This window comes from Dicentrarchus labrax, unplaced genomic scaffold, assembly GCF_905237075.1.
Source record: "Dicentrarchus labrax unplaced genomic scaffold, dlabrax2021, whole genome shotgun sequence".
Lineage (NCBI taxonomy): Eukaryota > Metazoa > Chordata > Actinopteri > Moronidae > Dicentrarchus > Dicentrarchus labrax.
Genome location: NW_026136715.1, coordinates 11,335,520 through 11,353,639, shown reverse-complemented (window position 1 = coordinate 11,353,639; position 18,120 = coordinate 11,335,520). Strand labels below are relative to the sequence as shown.

The window sequence follows — 18,120 nt, the reverse complement described above, 5'->3', positions numbered from 1 at the left end:
CATTCTGTTCAATAAATATTGTTTATTACCACATTCTTTCTATATGGGTCTGCTTACTCTTAAACTGACAGAGAGAGAAAATTAAGGAGAGAGGATTGCAGTTGGAGCACTGGTGGTGTGTAAAGTGTGACTGTGTGGCAATGATAAATGGTTTACATGGATCAAGGGTCAGGCAGGAGGGCCTCTTAGTAGAATTTTGCTTAGGACTCCAGGGAGGTCAGAACCAGCTCTGAATTGAGAAAACAGAATTTTTACTTTTTGGTTATAAATAAAATAATATAAACAATGGTGTCATGTAACCAAGTACTATACTTTGAGATACTTGTACTGAACTTGAGTATTTCCCATTTATGCAACTTTTTATCTTCAAATGTGTTGATTTGTTATAAACTGAAGGATGTGGATCCTTTATGGCTAGAGAAAATTCCCCGACTTAAGATAAATAAACTATTATAAACCTATTTTAGCTGGAATTAGCTGGAAAATGCATTGTCACAAAGGCTGTTTTTCTGAGCTCGTGAAAGCTTTTTAGAGATATGTGGTTCTCACAGGACAGCCATGCTACAAAGATATGATGATCTTATCAAATATGATGCATTGCTGTAGATTAAACTACCCAACTGTGTATAAATTAGTTCAAATTGGCTCAAATTTTAACATCTACAGCAGTAAAAGCCCTACTGTACAGAGCCAACTTTCAGTGGGAGCAGCACACATGACTGCCACACATGAAACAAATGTGTATCTGATTGTTTTACCTTTTTACCTAAAAATAGAAATGTCATACACAGACATTAGTAAACAATGACAAATATTTATGTGACTGCTCTGGTGTGGCTGATTAAATCTGCTACAGCAATCTGTTTTCAACTTCAGCCTTGACTTTCACATGATACAAAATGCATTCGATAAACTTGAAAGGAAACAATGCAGTCATTATTGAAGTTGAATCGAATTCAAACCCCAGTAAACAAGTTTATTCTTGTTATGTCATTACAATACAAATATGGATTTCCACTGTTGCTGTATGATAATAATCAGCAGAGTCACACACACAGAAACTTTGCATTTGCTGGTAAATGCTTATAAATTAAAAAAAAGAGAATGTGTTCAGTGCAACAGGTACACAATATTATATAAAAGGAAAGCAGGACTTGCCAGAAATGGGAGAATATTCTTCTATGTGCACTCTACCATTTTTATAAAGGAGATGTCATCATGAGTTATCATAAAAAGAAACTTAAAGGACCAGTATGTCGTATTTGGTGGCATATAGTGGTGTAGTTGGAAATCACAACACTTCACCTCAATCTCCTTGTTCCAAGTATGTAGGAGAAACTACGGTGGCTGAGAAAAATGCAAAAAACACACAAAAAACAGTAGAACCGGTGTTTGGTCTGTCCATTCTGGGCTACTGTAGAAACATGGTGGTTCAATATGGGGGCCTCTGTGGAAGAGGATCTTTTCCTTGTGTGGATAAAAACAGCTCTTTCTAAGGTAGTGAAAACATAACAATTTTGATTTTCAGGTGATTTTACACAAATTCAAATTGTATTTCTATTTTTGCCAAAAGATTTTTCTAAACGTTACACACTGGACCTTTAAGGGAGGACTGGACAAAGAAGAGATAGCAGCAAAGATAGAGAAAAATAAAACAGAGCAATGTGGCAGATGTTTAATTTCCTGTCAGACCGCTGTAGCGAATCCTATCCGATTATTGCGACGGTCAAACTCTGTGTAGTAGCGGGCAATGAAGTTGGCTCCCAAAATCCAGATGGGACCTGTAGGGGGCGGCACATCCAGGCCCCTGAAGGTGACAGTGCAGACATCCCCTTCAATCTGTGATTGCTGGAGCCACAAAGAAAAGTTGGTTTTACCATAATAAGCCACTATAACAGTATCACAAAGTGGTGGAAAAGGCACTTTCTACTTGAGTAAAAGCACAGAAATACTATCAGCAAAATGTACTTATGTATCAAAAGTAAAAGTATTTACTATGCATTAATGTCCTCTTATGGAGGCCTAATGTGCTTAAAGATTTCTTATGTGCACAAGATATTATCTTGTAAAACACGACCAAAAAGAATAGAAAAGAAGGACATTTTTCAGGACTATGTTTTTTGTTTTTGTTATATTATATTATTATGAGCCCATGTTAATCCCAGCAGCCTGGTGCAGTCTAGTGTTCACTACTGAGAACATCTGTGTGTGTGCAGGGTCGTAATCTATAATAACAGTGCTGCAACAATTGGTTTATACATTTTTATGAAAGAAAAAAAAAAGTATAAAATTCTCCAATTTCAAATGTTAATGCAGTATTTTCTGGTTTCTTAAGTCCTTTATAATAGTACACTTAATATGTTTGGGTTGTGGACAAAACAAGACATTTGAGGACATTGAGCTTTGGGAAATAGTAATAATAATGAAAATATTTCACAATTTTCTGACTTTTTATTGACAAACAGCATAATTTTCTTAATGAAGAGATAATAAAAATAATTGTTAGTTGTAGCCCTAAATAATAATGTATAATATTTTGTTCTTGAATTCCATGGTTTGATTATAAAATCAAAGTAACCAGTTATATTTTCATCTGAAAAACTTCCTTAATGTGGTGGTTATATCACCACTGTATGCATTCATAATCCTGCTTACCCATAAGATATAATCCTCCTGAGTGAGGGAGTACTCGTGGCCACCCAGGTGGAAAGTGACGCTTGGCAATGTCTTGACAGTGTCACAGTTGACTTTGTACTGATGAAGAACACGCAGAGAGAATGGTGATGACTGTCATGACTTTTTCCAGACAAATGTTTATTGTGGAAAACCATGTTGCGTGTGTTAAAACTTACTCCACTTTCATCCAGCTGTGCTCCGATGGTTTTCATCAGCATGGACACAGAGGAGGCTGGACCTGTGATGTAGGAGGAGCCTGTGTCGATGACAGCGGTGCAGCCCTCAGCGCAAAACATCTTCTCCATCCCCACAGAAACACTGTAAGAATGAGAGAAGTGGTAGGAAATACAGTAAAACACACACACAAGTTACAAGTAAAAGCATTGAAAATGTAATGTTAAATGTCATATAAAAGTATGTCAGTATAATCAGGGAAATGTACTTAAAGCATTAAAGGTAAAACACTCAATGCAGAAAAAATATGAAAACATTGATTGTTATATTACTATTATTATTAAATATATCATTAAATTGTTATTACTCATGCATTCATGTAAAAGCAGGATTTTACTGCTGTAGTTGGTTAAGGTGGAGCACATTTTGAAATATTATGTATAGGACCGCAACTATTAATTTTATATGCATTCATCTGCTGATTATTTTCTCAGTTGATCGATTGATTATTTGGTTTGTAAAATTTCTGAAGATTGTGAGAAATGCTGTCACAATTAACAAAGTGACACTTTTACAATGCCCCAACAGTCCAAACCTCCAAATGTATAAAAAATAAATAAAAATATTTAAAAAGAAAAGCAGAAAATCCTCACAATTGTGAATCTAGAACCATGAAATGTTTTGATTGATGATTACCAAAATAGTTGCCAATTCATTTTCCAACTAATTTATTAATCGACCAATAATTTCAGCTGGAACTGTTAGGTAGTTTAATTTGAAAGTCCTTTACTTTGTGAAGTAACTAGTAACTGAAGCTGTCCGATTGTGGAGTAATAAGTACCTCAAATGTACACTTTTAACTAATAGATGTCACCATGAAACTTCTCCTGGTGATTACTTAAATTATTACTTATATTATTCATTTTGTATTTAAAGTTTTCTGGAATGTTATGTTTAAATATATAAATGAGGCATTATCTAATGCTAACTTTTGGTCAATTCTACAAATGCAATACAAAGTGTAGTTAAAAAAAACATTTTAATATGGTTTTGTTTTCAGTGTTTTTCTCATTGCAGGCAAAGTACTTGTTAAGTACAGTAGATCTTACCCTTTCATGGTAACTTCCCACTTGCCCATCTCTCTGGTGTCCATATAATTAAATTTTCCAGTGTAGTAGTTTGGATCAGTGCCACCGAGGACCAGCTCTCCACCTGGGGAGTGTTTTGGGTCCCTGAAAACAGAACAATATAAATCACCCTTCAATCTCACTTTACGATTACATGCTCTTTCTGCTGAAGTTTAACCCTATGATCTCTCATTCTTATGATGCTTCCCAGAGAAAGGAAAACATCATTATATTTTTTCAGCTGGTTTCTTCTGAGCTTAATTGAACATAATAAATAGAGAAGTATAAAAAGAAGTGAGTAAATTGACATATATTTTTCCCTATTTTCTCAAAACACCCTCTTGTTTTACCCAGACTTTTGTTTTGTTTCCCCTCACTAATGGTATTTTTTCTTCAGCTCTATGAGTAAGATCCAAAAATAACAAATGTTCAGACAAGACAATATTAGATTGAAACAAATCCTCCAATTATGTAATTATGGACGTGTTTTCATTTAAAATGACAGAGAAGCAAGAGGTCGGTTGACTCAGTTCATCCTACCTGCTGTAGTAGACAGAGAACACCTCTTCTCTGAGGACATGCTGAGACATGATGCGATCAAATACCGGAGTGATGCCATCGATCGCCACGTTTGGGTAACCCATCCCCAGGACTCCATCAAATTTAGCAAAAATAAAGGGCATGGCAGACAGAGAGGTAGCTTCAGCAAACACTTGCACCACAGGAATGCCACCAACCTGCAAGAAAAAAAATAAGTTGAAGGTCAGAGGTTGAAAATGTTAGAAGTAAGGCGTTCAATGGGTGTTGATTTTGAACTCACCACAACCACATCCTCGCTCAGAAATCCCCTAACATTTCCAGAGGCGTACTGGATGGAAAATCCGGTTCCATTATCAATGTGAGTCCGGGATCTGGAGGCATCGTACCTGTTGTGAGTAACTAAAAGTTCAAAATGCATTTGAGTCATAAAATTGATTTGGGTGATAATTCACTGTAGGTTCATCACAATGAGCGTCTCTTGGTCACATTGTCATTTGAGGCATTTTTATGAGAGAAATATCAATTATTGCTGCTTTAAGTAAACATTTTAGTAAGCGCGGACACTTACAACAGGCAGTGGAGAAAGGTGAGCAGCTTTGCGAGGGCACCCACAGGTTTGCTGAGCCTGTATCAAACACTACGTTGAACATCTGGGCCGGAGAGCCGATGCTGATTTCCCCATAGTACTGAGTCTATAGGGAATAAACAGTAAAAATATAAATTTATGATACAATTTCTGACATTCCAAAAGCAGCCAAATCTTATCGTTTTGATGTTGTTCGAATATTCCTTTGAAAACTTTTTACTAGTGCAGTAAGCCACAAATATAATTTGAGGGTATGAAATATGACATTGAGAGTATGACTCATACACAAAGAATATTTTAAAGTACTAACTCAGAGGAAACTGGATCTGCTGTTTTATTCTTGAAGACGTTATGACACTCATCCAAGAGAAGTGATGAGCCATCTTGGATGAGGGACTGCTTTAACCTTCAGGACTCAAGTCTGTTTTTGTCTTCAAGACTAAAACAGACAATTCAGTTGCCTTCGACTCAGTACATCTAGATTTCCCAGCACCTGGACTCATATCCTTCATAAAAATGGGTTTTGAAATGTTCCTTTAAATATGTAATGCACAAAAGTGTCTCACATCCAAGTAGTTGGTTAGAGGTGTGGGAACAGTCCCGTTGTTCGTGTCATCTGTGCTCTTCTGGGCCAGCTCAGTCAACACCTGCTCTGCAGAAATACCCATCTCCCTCAGTGTCTCTCTGATAGATGGCATCTTCCGCAGGCCGATTCTGGAACCAAAACAGAAGGACATGAAAATGAATCTTCAAGCAACAGAAACTAAATGAATACAAATAGGAACTGTGGACCATATTACTAAAGAAAGTCTGTGAAGTACATTTTCCGTGCTATATATCTTATACATATGCCTGGTCATCATCCCAGTATAACAATGAGCCTTTAATAGAGCACAGACTGCTTTGCTTTCAGTGCCTAGCCAGAAAAAGGAACAAAAACACATGTTAAGTCAATGCTGAAAACATTAGCTCTTGTAATGAACCAATAAAACACATTTGTTTTCCTGTCCTTGTTTGTTTTGTTGTTTGCTGTCACTACTCTGCTGTAGCACGTATGTGAATGCAATTATGCAGTAAATCCTTACAGCTATACTTAATTCTTGTTTTTCAAACAAAGTAGGCAGGTACACAAAGGAATATGTTTCTTACCTTCTCAAGGCATGGCTCGAGGTCACTGTCAACATTAGTGCAAGCAAACACATCCAATAATTCATCAGTTGTGCCATGGTGACTTCTCTGACAACAGGCGGAAAATACAGACCAGTAATGAAGGCTGTATATGCAAAGTTGGTTTTCCTGGTTTTGTAAATATAGTCCACGTTTATTAAATCTGAGTATATGAAAGTTGCGATTCTCTCCCTGCTCTGCCCGCTCCCTCGACTCTTTTTATACCATGTCCTCTTCACCGTGTTCTCACCCATGGGCCACTGACTCTGGCTGGGAGCTTTCCTGGAGGTGACCACTTGAAAACAAGTTCTGCTTCCCTCCCCCCACCACAACCTCATCTACCCTTCTGCCTTGGTCACACAACCCCTCCTGTGATAGGTCTGAACTCTGACCTCTTATAATACATCGAAGACAGAAAGCAGGGGCGCAGAGCTCCTGAGATTGCTGACGTTAGTAGGACGGACACCTTGTCTGTGGGGCTGTGAGAAGCTTTAGAGGGTTGGAAAGATGATCTGAGCTGTAAGGTCTGATGAGCTCGAAGTGGCTTACTAAACTCTTTTTTTCTTTTTTAATCCGTTATTTGCCTTTTCACTAGATATTCTGGTTTTATAAAATGGCTGATTTAATGAAAAAGAACAGTATGAGTTAAAATGGTGATTGCAGTTTTTGCTGCGGTTGATAATGTTTAGCTTGTCTCTTTTTCCCACAGCCATCAAGTCCTTATCTGTAAAGCAGATAGGCTTTACACGTCTCTGTGTACCCTCTACTCATGACTCCTCTCCTCATGCAAAGTTTACTGCTGCTAGTGCACCACTTTAGTATTGATTTTCACATAAACAATCTAAGGGGGGAAGGACAATACACATAAGTTCAGTTCAAGGTCTTAGATGGGGATCATTGGCAGGAGACAGAGCCCATGTTGAGTGTATTATGCAATGCAGGAGATTGGCAGTGTGCTGTGTTTTCGTACTGTACCTCATGCCGCAATGCTCAAACTTAACAAGGCTTAGCACCTCATCATTCTCGTTCTCACTGAGTTTTACCACAGGGAGGATTCCCACACTATCTGGCCTGTCAGGATGGGGTCGTGCGTTGGTGCTGCACCGACCACCCAGTCGAGACAGGAGATATGTGGGGGTCTACATCAGGCACAAGCTCAGACAGCCCTACTAGAGGTCAGAGGTCAGCCGCTGAGATACTACCAGAAAATGATAGTGGTCACACACAGCTTATAGAGGTATAACAACAACACTGTACTGCAGTAATTTTATTTAAAATAATTCATGAGCGAGGCTAATCTTATTTATAATAGTAATAATAACTTTATTTATACTGAACCTTTAAAAACAGTACAAAATGCTTTGACAGACAGAGCTAGGTAGGGGTGTTTGATTTTTTCACATATTTCACAGACACCGTAGTTTCTTCTTTCGACCACCAACTACACCGCTAACTGCCACTAAATCCTACACACTGGTCCTTTGAAGTAGGAAGTATTGACAGCAGTGGAATAAACTGTAAACACAATATCATGATGACCTTATGAAATTGTTGTGGCAGACATGTTAGGAAACTATTGTCTAATAACACATCCAACAGACATACCTAGCAACCTTAGCATTCATTTGAAGATGTGTTTCTGGACACCTGATGAATGTAAATCAAATATTCTTTCTCTTTCTCACCAAGAAATATCTTGTTGTTTTGCTGCTAAATGCTGTGCAGTGTGTTAACTAGCTAGTCACTACACTACACTACACTTTGTCAGTGTACCGTTTGGCAGGTTTTCCTTAAAAAGACAGTTGAGGCTCATGAGAGCAGTGAGAGAGAACCAAACAGTAAAGTTGTGGAAAACAGTAAGCTGCAATGGGCTAAGAAGCTTTGCTGGATGATAGTTTTCTGTCTATTCATCACTATGACCGATCACTTTCACACTGCATGGCCATCCAGTCCTTTAATGTAATAATTGATTTGTGGAACTTTTTCTCAATACAAGGCCAGTATTAACTTCTAATCTGTCCTACAATTGGGCCTTACAGTTTGGTTCTGACAGGACATTTTGGGGACAATCTCACAGACATCTGACTTTTGACCTGCTTTGCTAAATGGATACCCGCAAGTCTCTTTCCCACACCGCCTGAGAACCCATGCGTCACTCCAGCCTGGCCTCCCACCTCTCCAGCGGGTCCACCCCACTGGTGGGCATGGGAAATGTAAAACAATCTCCTGGAAGGTGATTTATTTGAGCTTCATATGTTTTTTAGGGTCATTCATATCCCCTTGGTGGCCTGCTTGTCAAGTTGAAATTTGCACAGAAACCATTTGAAATGTTTGTTAATTATAAAATGGAGAGATACATTTCTGATCATGAAAACAAAGGTAAAGTAGACAAATGTGTTTACAAAAGAGGAGGCAGACTAAACCTCAGACGACTTTCTGCTGACAGACGCACATCTGAGGGAGAATTCGTGTAAGGGGCTCTTGTAGGGTTGTGAGCTATCTATCAAGATAAGAAAGATATGAAGCAGAGCTGTGCTTGTTGGCAGGAAATGGGACTTGAGGGAAGCTATCACTCAAACAAACAAGCCTGATTCTCAAAGCCACAAAAGCTCAACCTTAAATCTTGACCAGCTGGTATAAGCCTCAAAATCATAAATGTTTGTGTTTTTGGCTTATTTCTAATCAGTCGCTTCATACAACTTAGTGTACAGAATGCAGAGAACAATACTTTGGTTTCACTGAGTTTATGCTCAGTTGTGCTTTTGAATTTGAAGCCAATGAACTCCAAATTAAAGATGACGAGACTGTGATTCCATCTGGAGACAATATGTATGAAAATATGTGGGACTCTCTTCGCAACAGGAGGTGAAAAATGTAGAAATTGAGACCAAAAGATGTAGTAAAAACATATTTTATGTGAGTAGTATGATATCCTCCCCAAGAGCACTGTGAGTATTTCAATTTTTTTGTAGGATGATTTATCATAATAAATTAGTGTTTTTCACATGTTTGTGTCTCTTTGGACTTTTTCTTTTTTTTTTTTTTTTGAGCAGTAAACATGCTGTATTGGTCCTGGCCAGCAGAGAGCAGCATTGGACTTAAAAACTCATCAGGACAGAACTGGGGGGAAAGAAAAGGTTTCTCCTGAGGAGTCTATCTGTACCTCAATCACACACCACTCTGAAGCACATATCAGTATGAAACAAAACATGACTGTGTGTGTGTGTGTGTGTGTGTGTGTGTGTGTGTGTGTGTGTGTGTGTGTGTGTGTGTGTGTGTGTGTGCCAAATCAATTACCTTCTTGCTCTATTTCTGTGAAGACTAAGCCAATGTCTACTACCTGAGGTGTCCCTAGAAGATTAAATCCAGTTTACAATATACAATATATAACAATCTATATATAAGAACAAGAAATATATAAAATTAGAACATATAAACATATAATAATATAAAACAAAATGACAATAAAGCAAAATTAAATAAATTTAAAAAATGACTGAATAGGCTTTTTCACAACACACATTTTGACTTGTCACAGCAGTAAACAGAACAGGTGTTACTAATAACATTAACAATGGCTCTGTTCTATCAAACCGTCACAGTAAACCTTGACAGTGTGACAGTGAGCCAGCATACAGGACAAAGACACTGAAACATTCATTATATTATTTACACTTTACGCTTTTCCTGCTGCATCAAACTGTCTTCTGTGTCTTCTGTTAAAAAGTCCTAACGTTATTTTCCAATCACTTTCAAACGGGCACGTAGTTTCAGGTGAACATCATTTGTACAAATCAAAGGTGTAGAGGTACAGATGTTGGGGATATAAACAAAAATCACATATAAAGAAAAATGAGAAAAAATATTCAAGTAAATAAATTAATAAAAGATGACTTAAACAAGAAAAAGAATAGGAACAAAAATGAGAAGAGAAATAATATGTATGTTTTAAAAACTGCAAAAGCTACCACATAGCTCTTGACTACATAAAAGAAGTTACATCTACTGCAACTCTCATTATGTTATGCTGGTGATCTAAACTGAGTCTGCATATCGAGAATAAAGAAAGAAAAACACATTAAAAACACAGTGATTTAAGATCAGATCTTCAGTAAAATAAGGTTAACCATAGAAGTTGTTGCTGGTGATTTGGGCCTTTTATTTGTCTATGAAGTTACATTAAACAACACACAGTGAATATCTGTGTAATCTCTGGCTTATCTAGGAAAAGATAACATGCACATATCTGGATAGTGTCCTGTGAAGATGCACTTCTATTCCCAGGGAGCTCTATTAGGAAGCAGGTGCTCTACAAAGACATCTGGTGATCACACGGGAAACCATAGCAACTGCGCTTGTTTTGCTGCTCAGTGTTTGCGACACAACAAAGTGTGCCAATCCATCACCTGGACGCTTGAATATTTAATAACAGCAGGCCTGCAGCCACACAGTAATGTAAGTGTGGATCACCTTATTACTATTAAGTAACTCTGATTGGTACTTGTTTGCCTCATACATCTTGTTGACAAGCTGCATCATTTCCTATTCATTTATACAGTTTGCTAGTACAGTGAACACTTCTGTAACTATACACACTTGGCTATGGTTCTCACTCTTCAAATAGTTCTAGGACTCAAGAATTTGCTTCAAACTTGTCTTAAAATGTATAAACACATAAAATAACAACAATATATGTTAAAATATAAAAATGTAATATAAAGTACTACAGCGGTGATACACGATTACAAACAAGTGATTTGAATTGATTCTTTACTTTAATCTGAGAGATAAAACCTTCAGCTTTTCATAACTGGTGTGTGTGTTGTACATGGCCAGTATGTGACTGTGTGTGTGTGTGTGTGTGTGTGTGTGTGTGTGTGTGTGTGTGTGTGTGTGTGTGTGTGTGTGTGTGTGTGTGTGTGTGTGTCTTTATGGCTCTATGCAGCATCACAAGATAAAGATACAAACTGCAGCCAGTTGATATAAAAAGACACCCAGCAGTGGCAGCAGCGGAGCCAAAATGATTCAATAAATGAGAGAGCAAAGCCACAGTACAGAGCTTTGTGAAGCCAACTGTTTTGTACTTCAAAGTCTGGCTATTATCAAAAACAAGGCCATTCAGGCTGCTGGCAGTCAGAACATATTCCGTGGCTTATAGAAAGATCCAGCAATTAAAAGCTTGTTGCTTTGTTAAAAACAAGGCTTCCTGTCAAATACGTGCAATGTTTGCTGCCAACAGAAAAATTAACATGTCACCAGTGGGCCTAAAACAACAGCATTTTTATTCATAAAATGGAAATATGGCCTGCCTGAAAGCCTGTGGCCTGATATGGCCTCTTACATCTGATCTCATACACTACTGTGGTATGATATCACATTTTGATTAGTTAGGACCTTCTGTGGGATAGTGTAGTATGAATAGTTCAGCTACTAAATGAATAAAGGTTGGTTCTTTCACTCTTTCCCCCATTGAAATAAATGTATTAAATGCAATATTAATTAACATAAGAATAAGAATAAGAATATCATCGTAACTCATAATAATCTAATAATGTTTGGCTGTGAACAAAGGTAATATCTGTCAACTGTCTTATATCTGTAAAGAGAATCAGAATCAGAAATACTTTAATAATCCCAGGGGGAAATTATTTAAAGAGTCAACTCTCTCAAAGTTGTTGTGGTTACCTCCATCACATGACAGGATTGCAAGCACAGGATATCCTTATTAAAAAAAAGGCATCCTCCTCTAATTGCTGAGCTTTGTGACTTCCTGGACAACAAGCATCCATATCCTCACACCCACCAAACATCCTCTCTATAGTGCTCACAATAATGGGCTGACTCATCTCTAAAGGCAGATCATGGAAATGTCTCATTGTATCAGTTCTTTTGTTGTCACCTGTGTTGTCTGTGACTTTAGTTTTCTCCATTTTGCTAAGAAGCACTTTGTTGTTTTGTACTTCATTTCCCGGAAATACATTTTGAGCTATGATGACTAAAGGCACTAAAGGTTGTAATCATCATTACTTACCAGAAACCGTTGAAGGAACAACTTGGTTATATATATATATATATATATATATATATATATATACATATATACTTTACTTCATATATATAGTTTCTTAAGCTTATACAATTCAATTCGATTGATACTGCTCTTAAATCTCATCTGTCATATGTAGCATAGCATATAGACTGGAATGAAACTGCTAGCCTAACTGACTTTGTCCAAAGTGGCACTAATGGCACTTCTAAGGCTCCCTGATTATCCCGTTATTTGTTAATACATAAAAAAAGCTAATTTAAAATGGCTGTTTGGGGTTTTCACATGGTTACATGGGGTGTTGTACTGGGCTGTTTCTTGGTGGCTTCCTGACACTTTGTTTTTGTACAAATGAAACAAACCAGATGGTAGGTAGATTTTTTTTTGTCCTCTAGACAAAAATACATAAAAGATGCAACACAAGACAAGATATCACAGTAAGTCAAACAACAGGTAACAGAGCAAACAGAACAAAACAAAATAAATACATTGCTAATACATGTAACAATTTAATAAAGGGAACACAGATTACTGTTAAGTTGTATGCTTGGGCACCCCTTGACAAGCAACATATTTTTCTTGTGTATGTATAAAATATGTATGGGACCAAACTTTATGAACTTTCACTTAATCAATAATTAATAATAATCAATTATTACCAAGAGAAGGCTCTGTCCAAAGCCAGGCTAGGTGTTCCCCCCATGTTTCCAGTCTTTATGCTAAGCTAAGTTAAGCGTCTCCCGGCTGTAGCTTCATATTTAACAGACAGATTTGAAAGCGGTATCAATCTTCTCATGTGACTGTTGGCAAGGAAGCAAAAACGCATACTTCCAAAAATGACTAGTCTGGCTTGTCAATGACACACACTGAGTTTTATCAGAGATACTAAAGAGGAGGAATATTTGGGTTATGTTAGCTCTCACGAAAAGATTTAATAAGCTGGCACTCAATTAAGCATAACACAATTATCACTACAGCTGAGAGCAAACCCAAATCAGTTGAAAAGCAAATGATTCATATCAGTCCAATACTCACATCTTTGAGTGCTTTTCATCTTATGAAACATGTGCTGATGTTCACCCTATTTTTAGCTCAAAGATGATAACTCTCTTTCAAGCAGGTTTGCTGAGTATTATAATTTATTTCTCTGGACATCATCACTCCCAGACAACTGACTCTTTATAAAACAGCATCTCTGCCTGTGCTCTAAATGAACACTTTACTCAAATATAGAAAACACCTAATGAAGAGGTTAAGCTGGGCATAACTGCAAGGTTAAAATCAGCACAGTTTATTACATTAAAACTAAGGAAATTAGGCCATGCTACACATTTGAAATTGAGTTCATATCATAGAGATGATAAAAAGCATTACTGTGAAGGTGAAACAGACAGTTGTTTCCAAAGAGAAGCCAATAAAAGCTAAAAACAACAAAGGAAAACAGCTCTGTGTCATTTCTTCCAGATGAAAAGAACAAGGCACTAAAAAGGTTTAACTGACATTATAAGTTTAGATCATGTCTGCTGTTATTTGTCCATCTTTTGATTGTTCAAAGTGTCTAATTATGTTACAAAATCTTAGAATTAGGTTTAATTACATTATTGTTTGTCTCATGCGGATAATAGTGGTGGATATGTGATGTTTTGATGGGAGAGAGTTGTGGCAGCATCTCAGAACATATGAAACACTTTTCTGATTCCTGTTGTGAAATATCTCAGCTATTGATCTCAGACGCAGCAACAGTCTACTCAAAGCCAGTAGCCTAAATAAATAAAGTCAGTTGTACCTTTTTATTACAGATCAACTATTCTAGTTAATTAAATTATTTTCACTTCTCTGTGTTTTCTAAATATAAACTCTATCATATGCATTCCTGTCCCAGATACATTATAGCTCTACCTTTAGTGATTAAAGTGTCAGTCCTCATCAGGTAGATTGAGGATGCCTCAAAGGCATAAATGTCCCTTATTTGTCATTCACACCCCATGAGGTTTCATAGAAAGAGATTAAAATAGGAAATGTGGGAGCATGGTTTATTTTATCAGACATTAACATAAATTTATATTCCACAGAATGGGTTGAATTTTGGTTTAAAAGGAGCCGTGTCCAAAGGAACCCAAACAGCCCAAACACACACACTTTTTAAAGTAGGATCTCGTGGAACAGGGGAAATGTATTTTATTTGCATTAAAGGAAGAGGGTGAAGGATTTAGTGCCATCTAGCGTCTTGTATTTTCAGATTGCAACTCCCTCGCTTTATCCTCACTTTTCCAAGCACAAGGGAGAAAATACTGTGGCTGAGAAATGCACACAAAACGCAAATGCAGGCCCAATCTAGAGCCAGTTTTGGGTTCCTGGAGTTCTGTAGAAAGATGGCAGTTCAACATGGGAGCTGGCATGGAAGGTGACCCACGGTGTCTGTAGATATAAAAGGCTTCTAAGGTAACGCACAACGTAAGGACACAACAATTTGTGAATATATTATGTATATTATATTACACGTCTGCCAATAGTTGGACAGTGGACTTTATTGAAGGCAGTCAGTAATTGGGTTCAGTTAAGCTGTCGTACACAAACATCAGATGTGTGATGTGTGAGGAAATTCATGTCAAACACCGTCCACCCCCTCCTACTTAAGACAACAAGTCAAAATTTTGTGATAAAACTTTTCCACTATGTCCACTTCACTGGCTGAGATCTCCTGTTTGGAACTGTTCCCTAATGTCAAGTAGAGATGGAAGAAAGCTGTATTATCTTGTTTAGTGAAATATTTTTAAACTGAGCATGAGGTCTGTGGGTGATGTGAATCTTGTGGCTGCTAATAAAACACATCAGGGGGAATCTGTTCTTGCGCGTTAGTGTGGCAGCAGGGAATGTGTTTGTGTGTGCAGCAGTGCTGGAAAAATACTTTTTGATAGATCACAATGTGCAGTTGTTTTTACAATGTTTTTCATGTTTTTTTTATACATGTTTTGTTAAGTTGATTCCACAAAATTGGATTGCTCTATTATTATTGATGACGAATTAACATAGAAGCTGTACGCTGCAGCAGGTGGTGGTTAACCACATGCACATTTGCCAAACCAACCAGTTACTCTTCATCTTTGGAATCTTTTCTCTCTTAAAACTGAAAAAAAATGTTTAAAAAAAATAAAGCATAAATTTCACTTTTGTGTCTCTTGTCAAAGTTTGTGTGAAATGTGCTCATTGTTGCCCCTTCTGGCCGTTGGGGGGAAAAAAAACCACTACAACTGCTGTTCTTACCAACAGTCCAGTAGCAGTGGGGTTGTTTTTTGTTTTTTTAGGCCTCAGGGAGACGCAAGATCTGGGCTCAATCAAAAGTTTAAAAGGATTTCTACTGACTTCAGTGATGAAGACTCACTGGTTGGTTTGGTAAGTGTACATCTCGTTAACCGCCCCAACTCTGCTGAGAGCCGCTTCACTGAGTTTTTCTGTGGAACCATCTGAGGGGGTTTCAGTTCACTTGGTGAGTATAAGTCAAATACTCACTCTCCATTTAGCTGTGTCTACTGCATCTGGAAATCACATTTATAAGGGTGCTGAGCCTGAACCAAAGCAGTTTAGTAAACAATGAGTTGAAAGATGCTATAAAGTTCAGTAGAGCTGAGGGAAAGTTAATAATTTTCTGCAGCTTCAATTAAAGTACAACTACCTCAAACTGTTTTTTGTATCAGTACTTGAATAAATACTGTTACCCACAGTACTGGTGTGTGCATACTTGCATAATGATCACCATAATTAACATTTTCACAACGAACAGTACACAGAGAAACACTGGGAATTTGCATGAATAATCAACTTTGCTGTTTTTAATTCTCATTGCTTTGCTTTCCAGACTAAAGTCAACACAGCCCGTTCCCTCCATTGCTGCAATGTTCTCTGTGCTTGAATGATTCAATATTGCTCACTGTCTGCTCCTGTTGTGTACTGCATGGTTAAGAACCAGTGAAGGGGAAGGCTCAATGCATGGGGACAGGCCTTGTTTTCTACGCCCGCAGCCAAGCGTGCGTCTTATGTAAGCCCCCCCTTACATGTTACAGTTTGGATGGCCAGAGTACAGCATCCACTGCATGACAACTTCTGTGTCATCATGTGTTTTCCCATACCTACGTTCACTTTGTTTTTTAATTATGTGTTATGACCTCAAAAACACCATATTTTTTTTAATGAGTGGTCACATTCTCACAAACGGTTCTTCCTTGTGATACTTCATTTTTTCTCATTCTGCTGTCGTTCTGAGGCTTTGAGTCGGTCCGTGTTTCCATGTCTGCCTTCAGCTCTTTATCTTTATCTCTCTCATCGCCACCCCCCACACTCTCCTTGGACTTCTCTTAACAGGCAGGCATTTTGACGGGACAACCATGATTACCATTTTAGACATTTTATTTTGGCATTTATGTTTTCATCATATGATTTTGCCACATTAGGATATTACATGAGTAAATGTTGTGGATGCACAATATACGCCAAAAGTGTAGATTGGGCTCGTTAAAATGTAACTGCTGCTCACTGCATCTATTACAGGTTTCTCTAAAAGAGAAGACTTGAAGATTGTGTCCTGTGAGACATCTGGAATATGAGGATTCAGCTGGCAACGCCTGCATTATTTAACAAACCCTGGAGCCATCTGATCCTCCGCAGGTGTATATGAGTCTGTTTCTCATGATTTTACAGAGCAAAAACACTGTGTCCCTCAGATGTTTCTCAGAATTACAACTAGCCACTGAATTCATCTTTGGGTCGATCTTCTCCGGTAATAAATAAATCGTTTTTTTTTATGTAGATTTTCAATACACTTAATCTGATGTACTCATCAAATGTACAGCCATATAGCTAAACGCAAATGAAGAACACAATATGTGTTATGCAAAGTCAGGGCATGTGGGTATTTTTTTCATGTGCAGCAGAATTATCTTTTCTAAACTCTACTGACCAGCTGTTCGACTGTGTTGCACTAATCTCTCTCACATGCACAAGAAGGTAACTGAAGGCATCAGCCTGCCCAGTACACACACTGCTAACTGGACTTCACAGTTACATTTACTTTAAAAGGCTATAATATAATTTTCCTAAAAAAAAATGTGTGATATCAGTGTGAAAGAGGTCACTAGTAGCGATGAACCTACAGAGAATTATCACCTACATCTGCAGCTCCCCTCGGCTTTGCGCAGCTATATAGTAAGTTTCAACTCACTCTTTAGCTGTCTGCCCAACTTTACTGTTTGGATTTACTTTCATCACTCTCTCTGTGTTGTTTTTGACCAAACAGCAGTTAGAAAAAGTAAATGAGTAGCTGGTGACCATAGTGGAGCATGTAGCAGCTAAAGAGCCAGAAATTTCCCACTGGAGTTGGGCCAAAAACAGAGCTAAAAGAGAGTGAATATTAGACTTACACTTGCTAGATGGCAAGAGACGCAACTCTGTATGAATGATAACGTTGTTCTGTAACTGCCGATGTGTAAATAAGAAGCTGCTAACAGGTTCCGCAGATTATCTTATATATATGTAAATGTTGTTTTCACAGCTGTTATTGCAGGTTTAACAAAATGAGCCTTCACTTGTTCTGCCACTAAAGACCAAATTTTAATTTTCTTTTCCTCTAAATAGTATCTAAATTCTTACCTATATTATTATAATATGTTTATATATTATTATTACGCCATCCATGGGACATCCTATTCATGGAGCAAAGACCTTAATTGTAGAGAAACAAAGTAGAACATATTAAATCCAATTATTAAACTCTACAACTCTCTCTACTTTCTTAGCATTTGTTTTGTATT

The 18,120-nt window shown here is 37.5% G+C and overlaps 1 protein-coding gene across 1 annotated transcript; it reads right to left on the bottom strand.

Annotated features, from left to right (window-relative positions):
* Window positions 1-933: 933 nt before the first annotated feature.
* On the bottom strand, window positions 934-6,527 carry ren (renin). Its single transcript, XM_051424980.1, has 9 exons — window positions 6,253-6,527; window positions 5,670-5,817; window positions 5,086-5,209; window positions 4,798-4,916; window positions 4,518-4,714; window positions 3,960-4,082; window positions 2,853-2,994; window positions 2,656-2,754; window positions 934-1,848 (listed from the first exon to the last, which is right to left on the bottom strand). Exons 1-9 carry the CDS (start codon window positions 6,522-6,524, stop codon window positions 1,687-1,689), a joined length of 1,386 nt encoding a protein of 461 aa, XP_051280940.1. The 5' UTR covers window positions 6,525-6,527; the 3' UTR covers window positions 934-1,686.
* Window positions 6,528-18,120: the final 11,593 nt, after the last annotated feature.

What these genes read in the sequence shown, in the direction of transcription:
- ren (XM_051424980.1), bottom strand. Translation starts at nt 6,524, where the DNA reads ATGGGTGAGAACACGGTGAAGAGGACATGGTATAAAAAGAGTCGAGGG. An exon ending in TCGAGCCATGCCTTGAGAAG is followed by an intron (nt 5,818 to 6,252) that starts GTAAGAAACATA and finishes TTTTGGTTCCAG; the next exon opens with AATCGGCCTGCGGAAGATGC. An exon ending in TGGGAAGTTACCATGAAAGG is followed by an intron (nt 2,995 to 3,959) that starts GTAAGATCTACT and finishes TCATTCTTACAG; the next exon opens with TGTTTCTGTGGGGATGGAGA.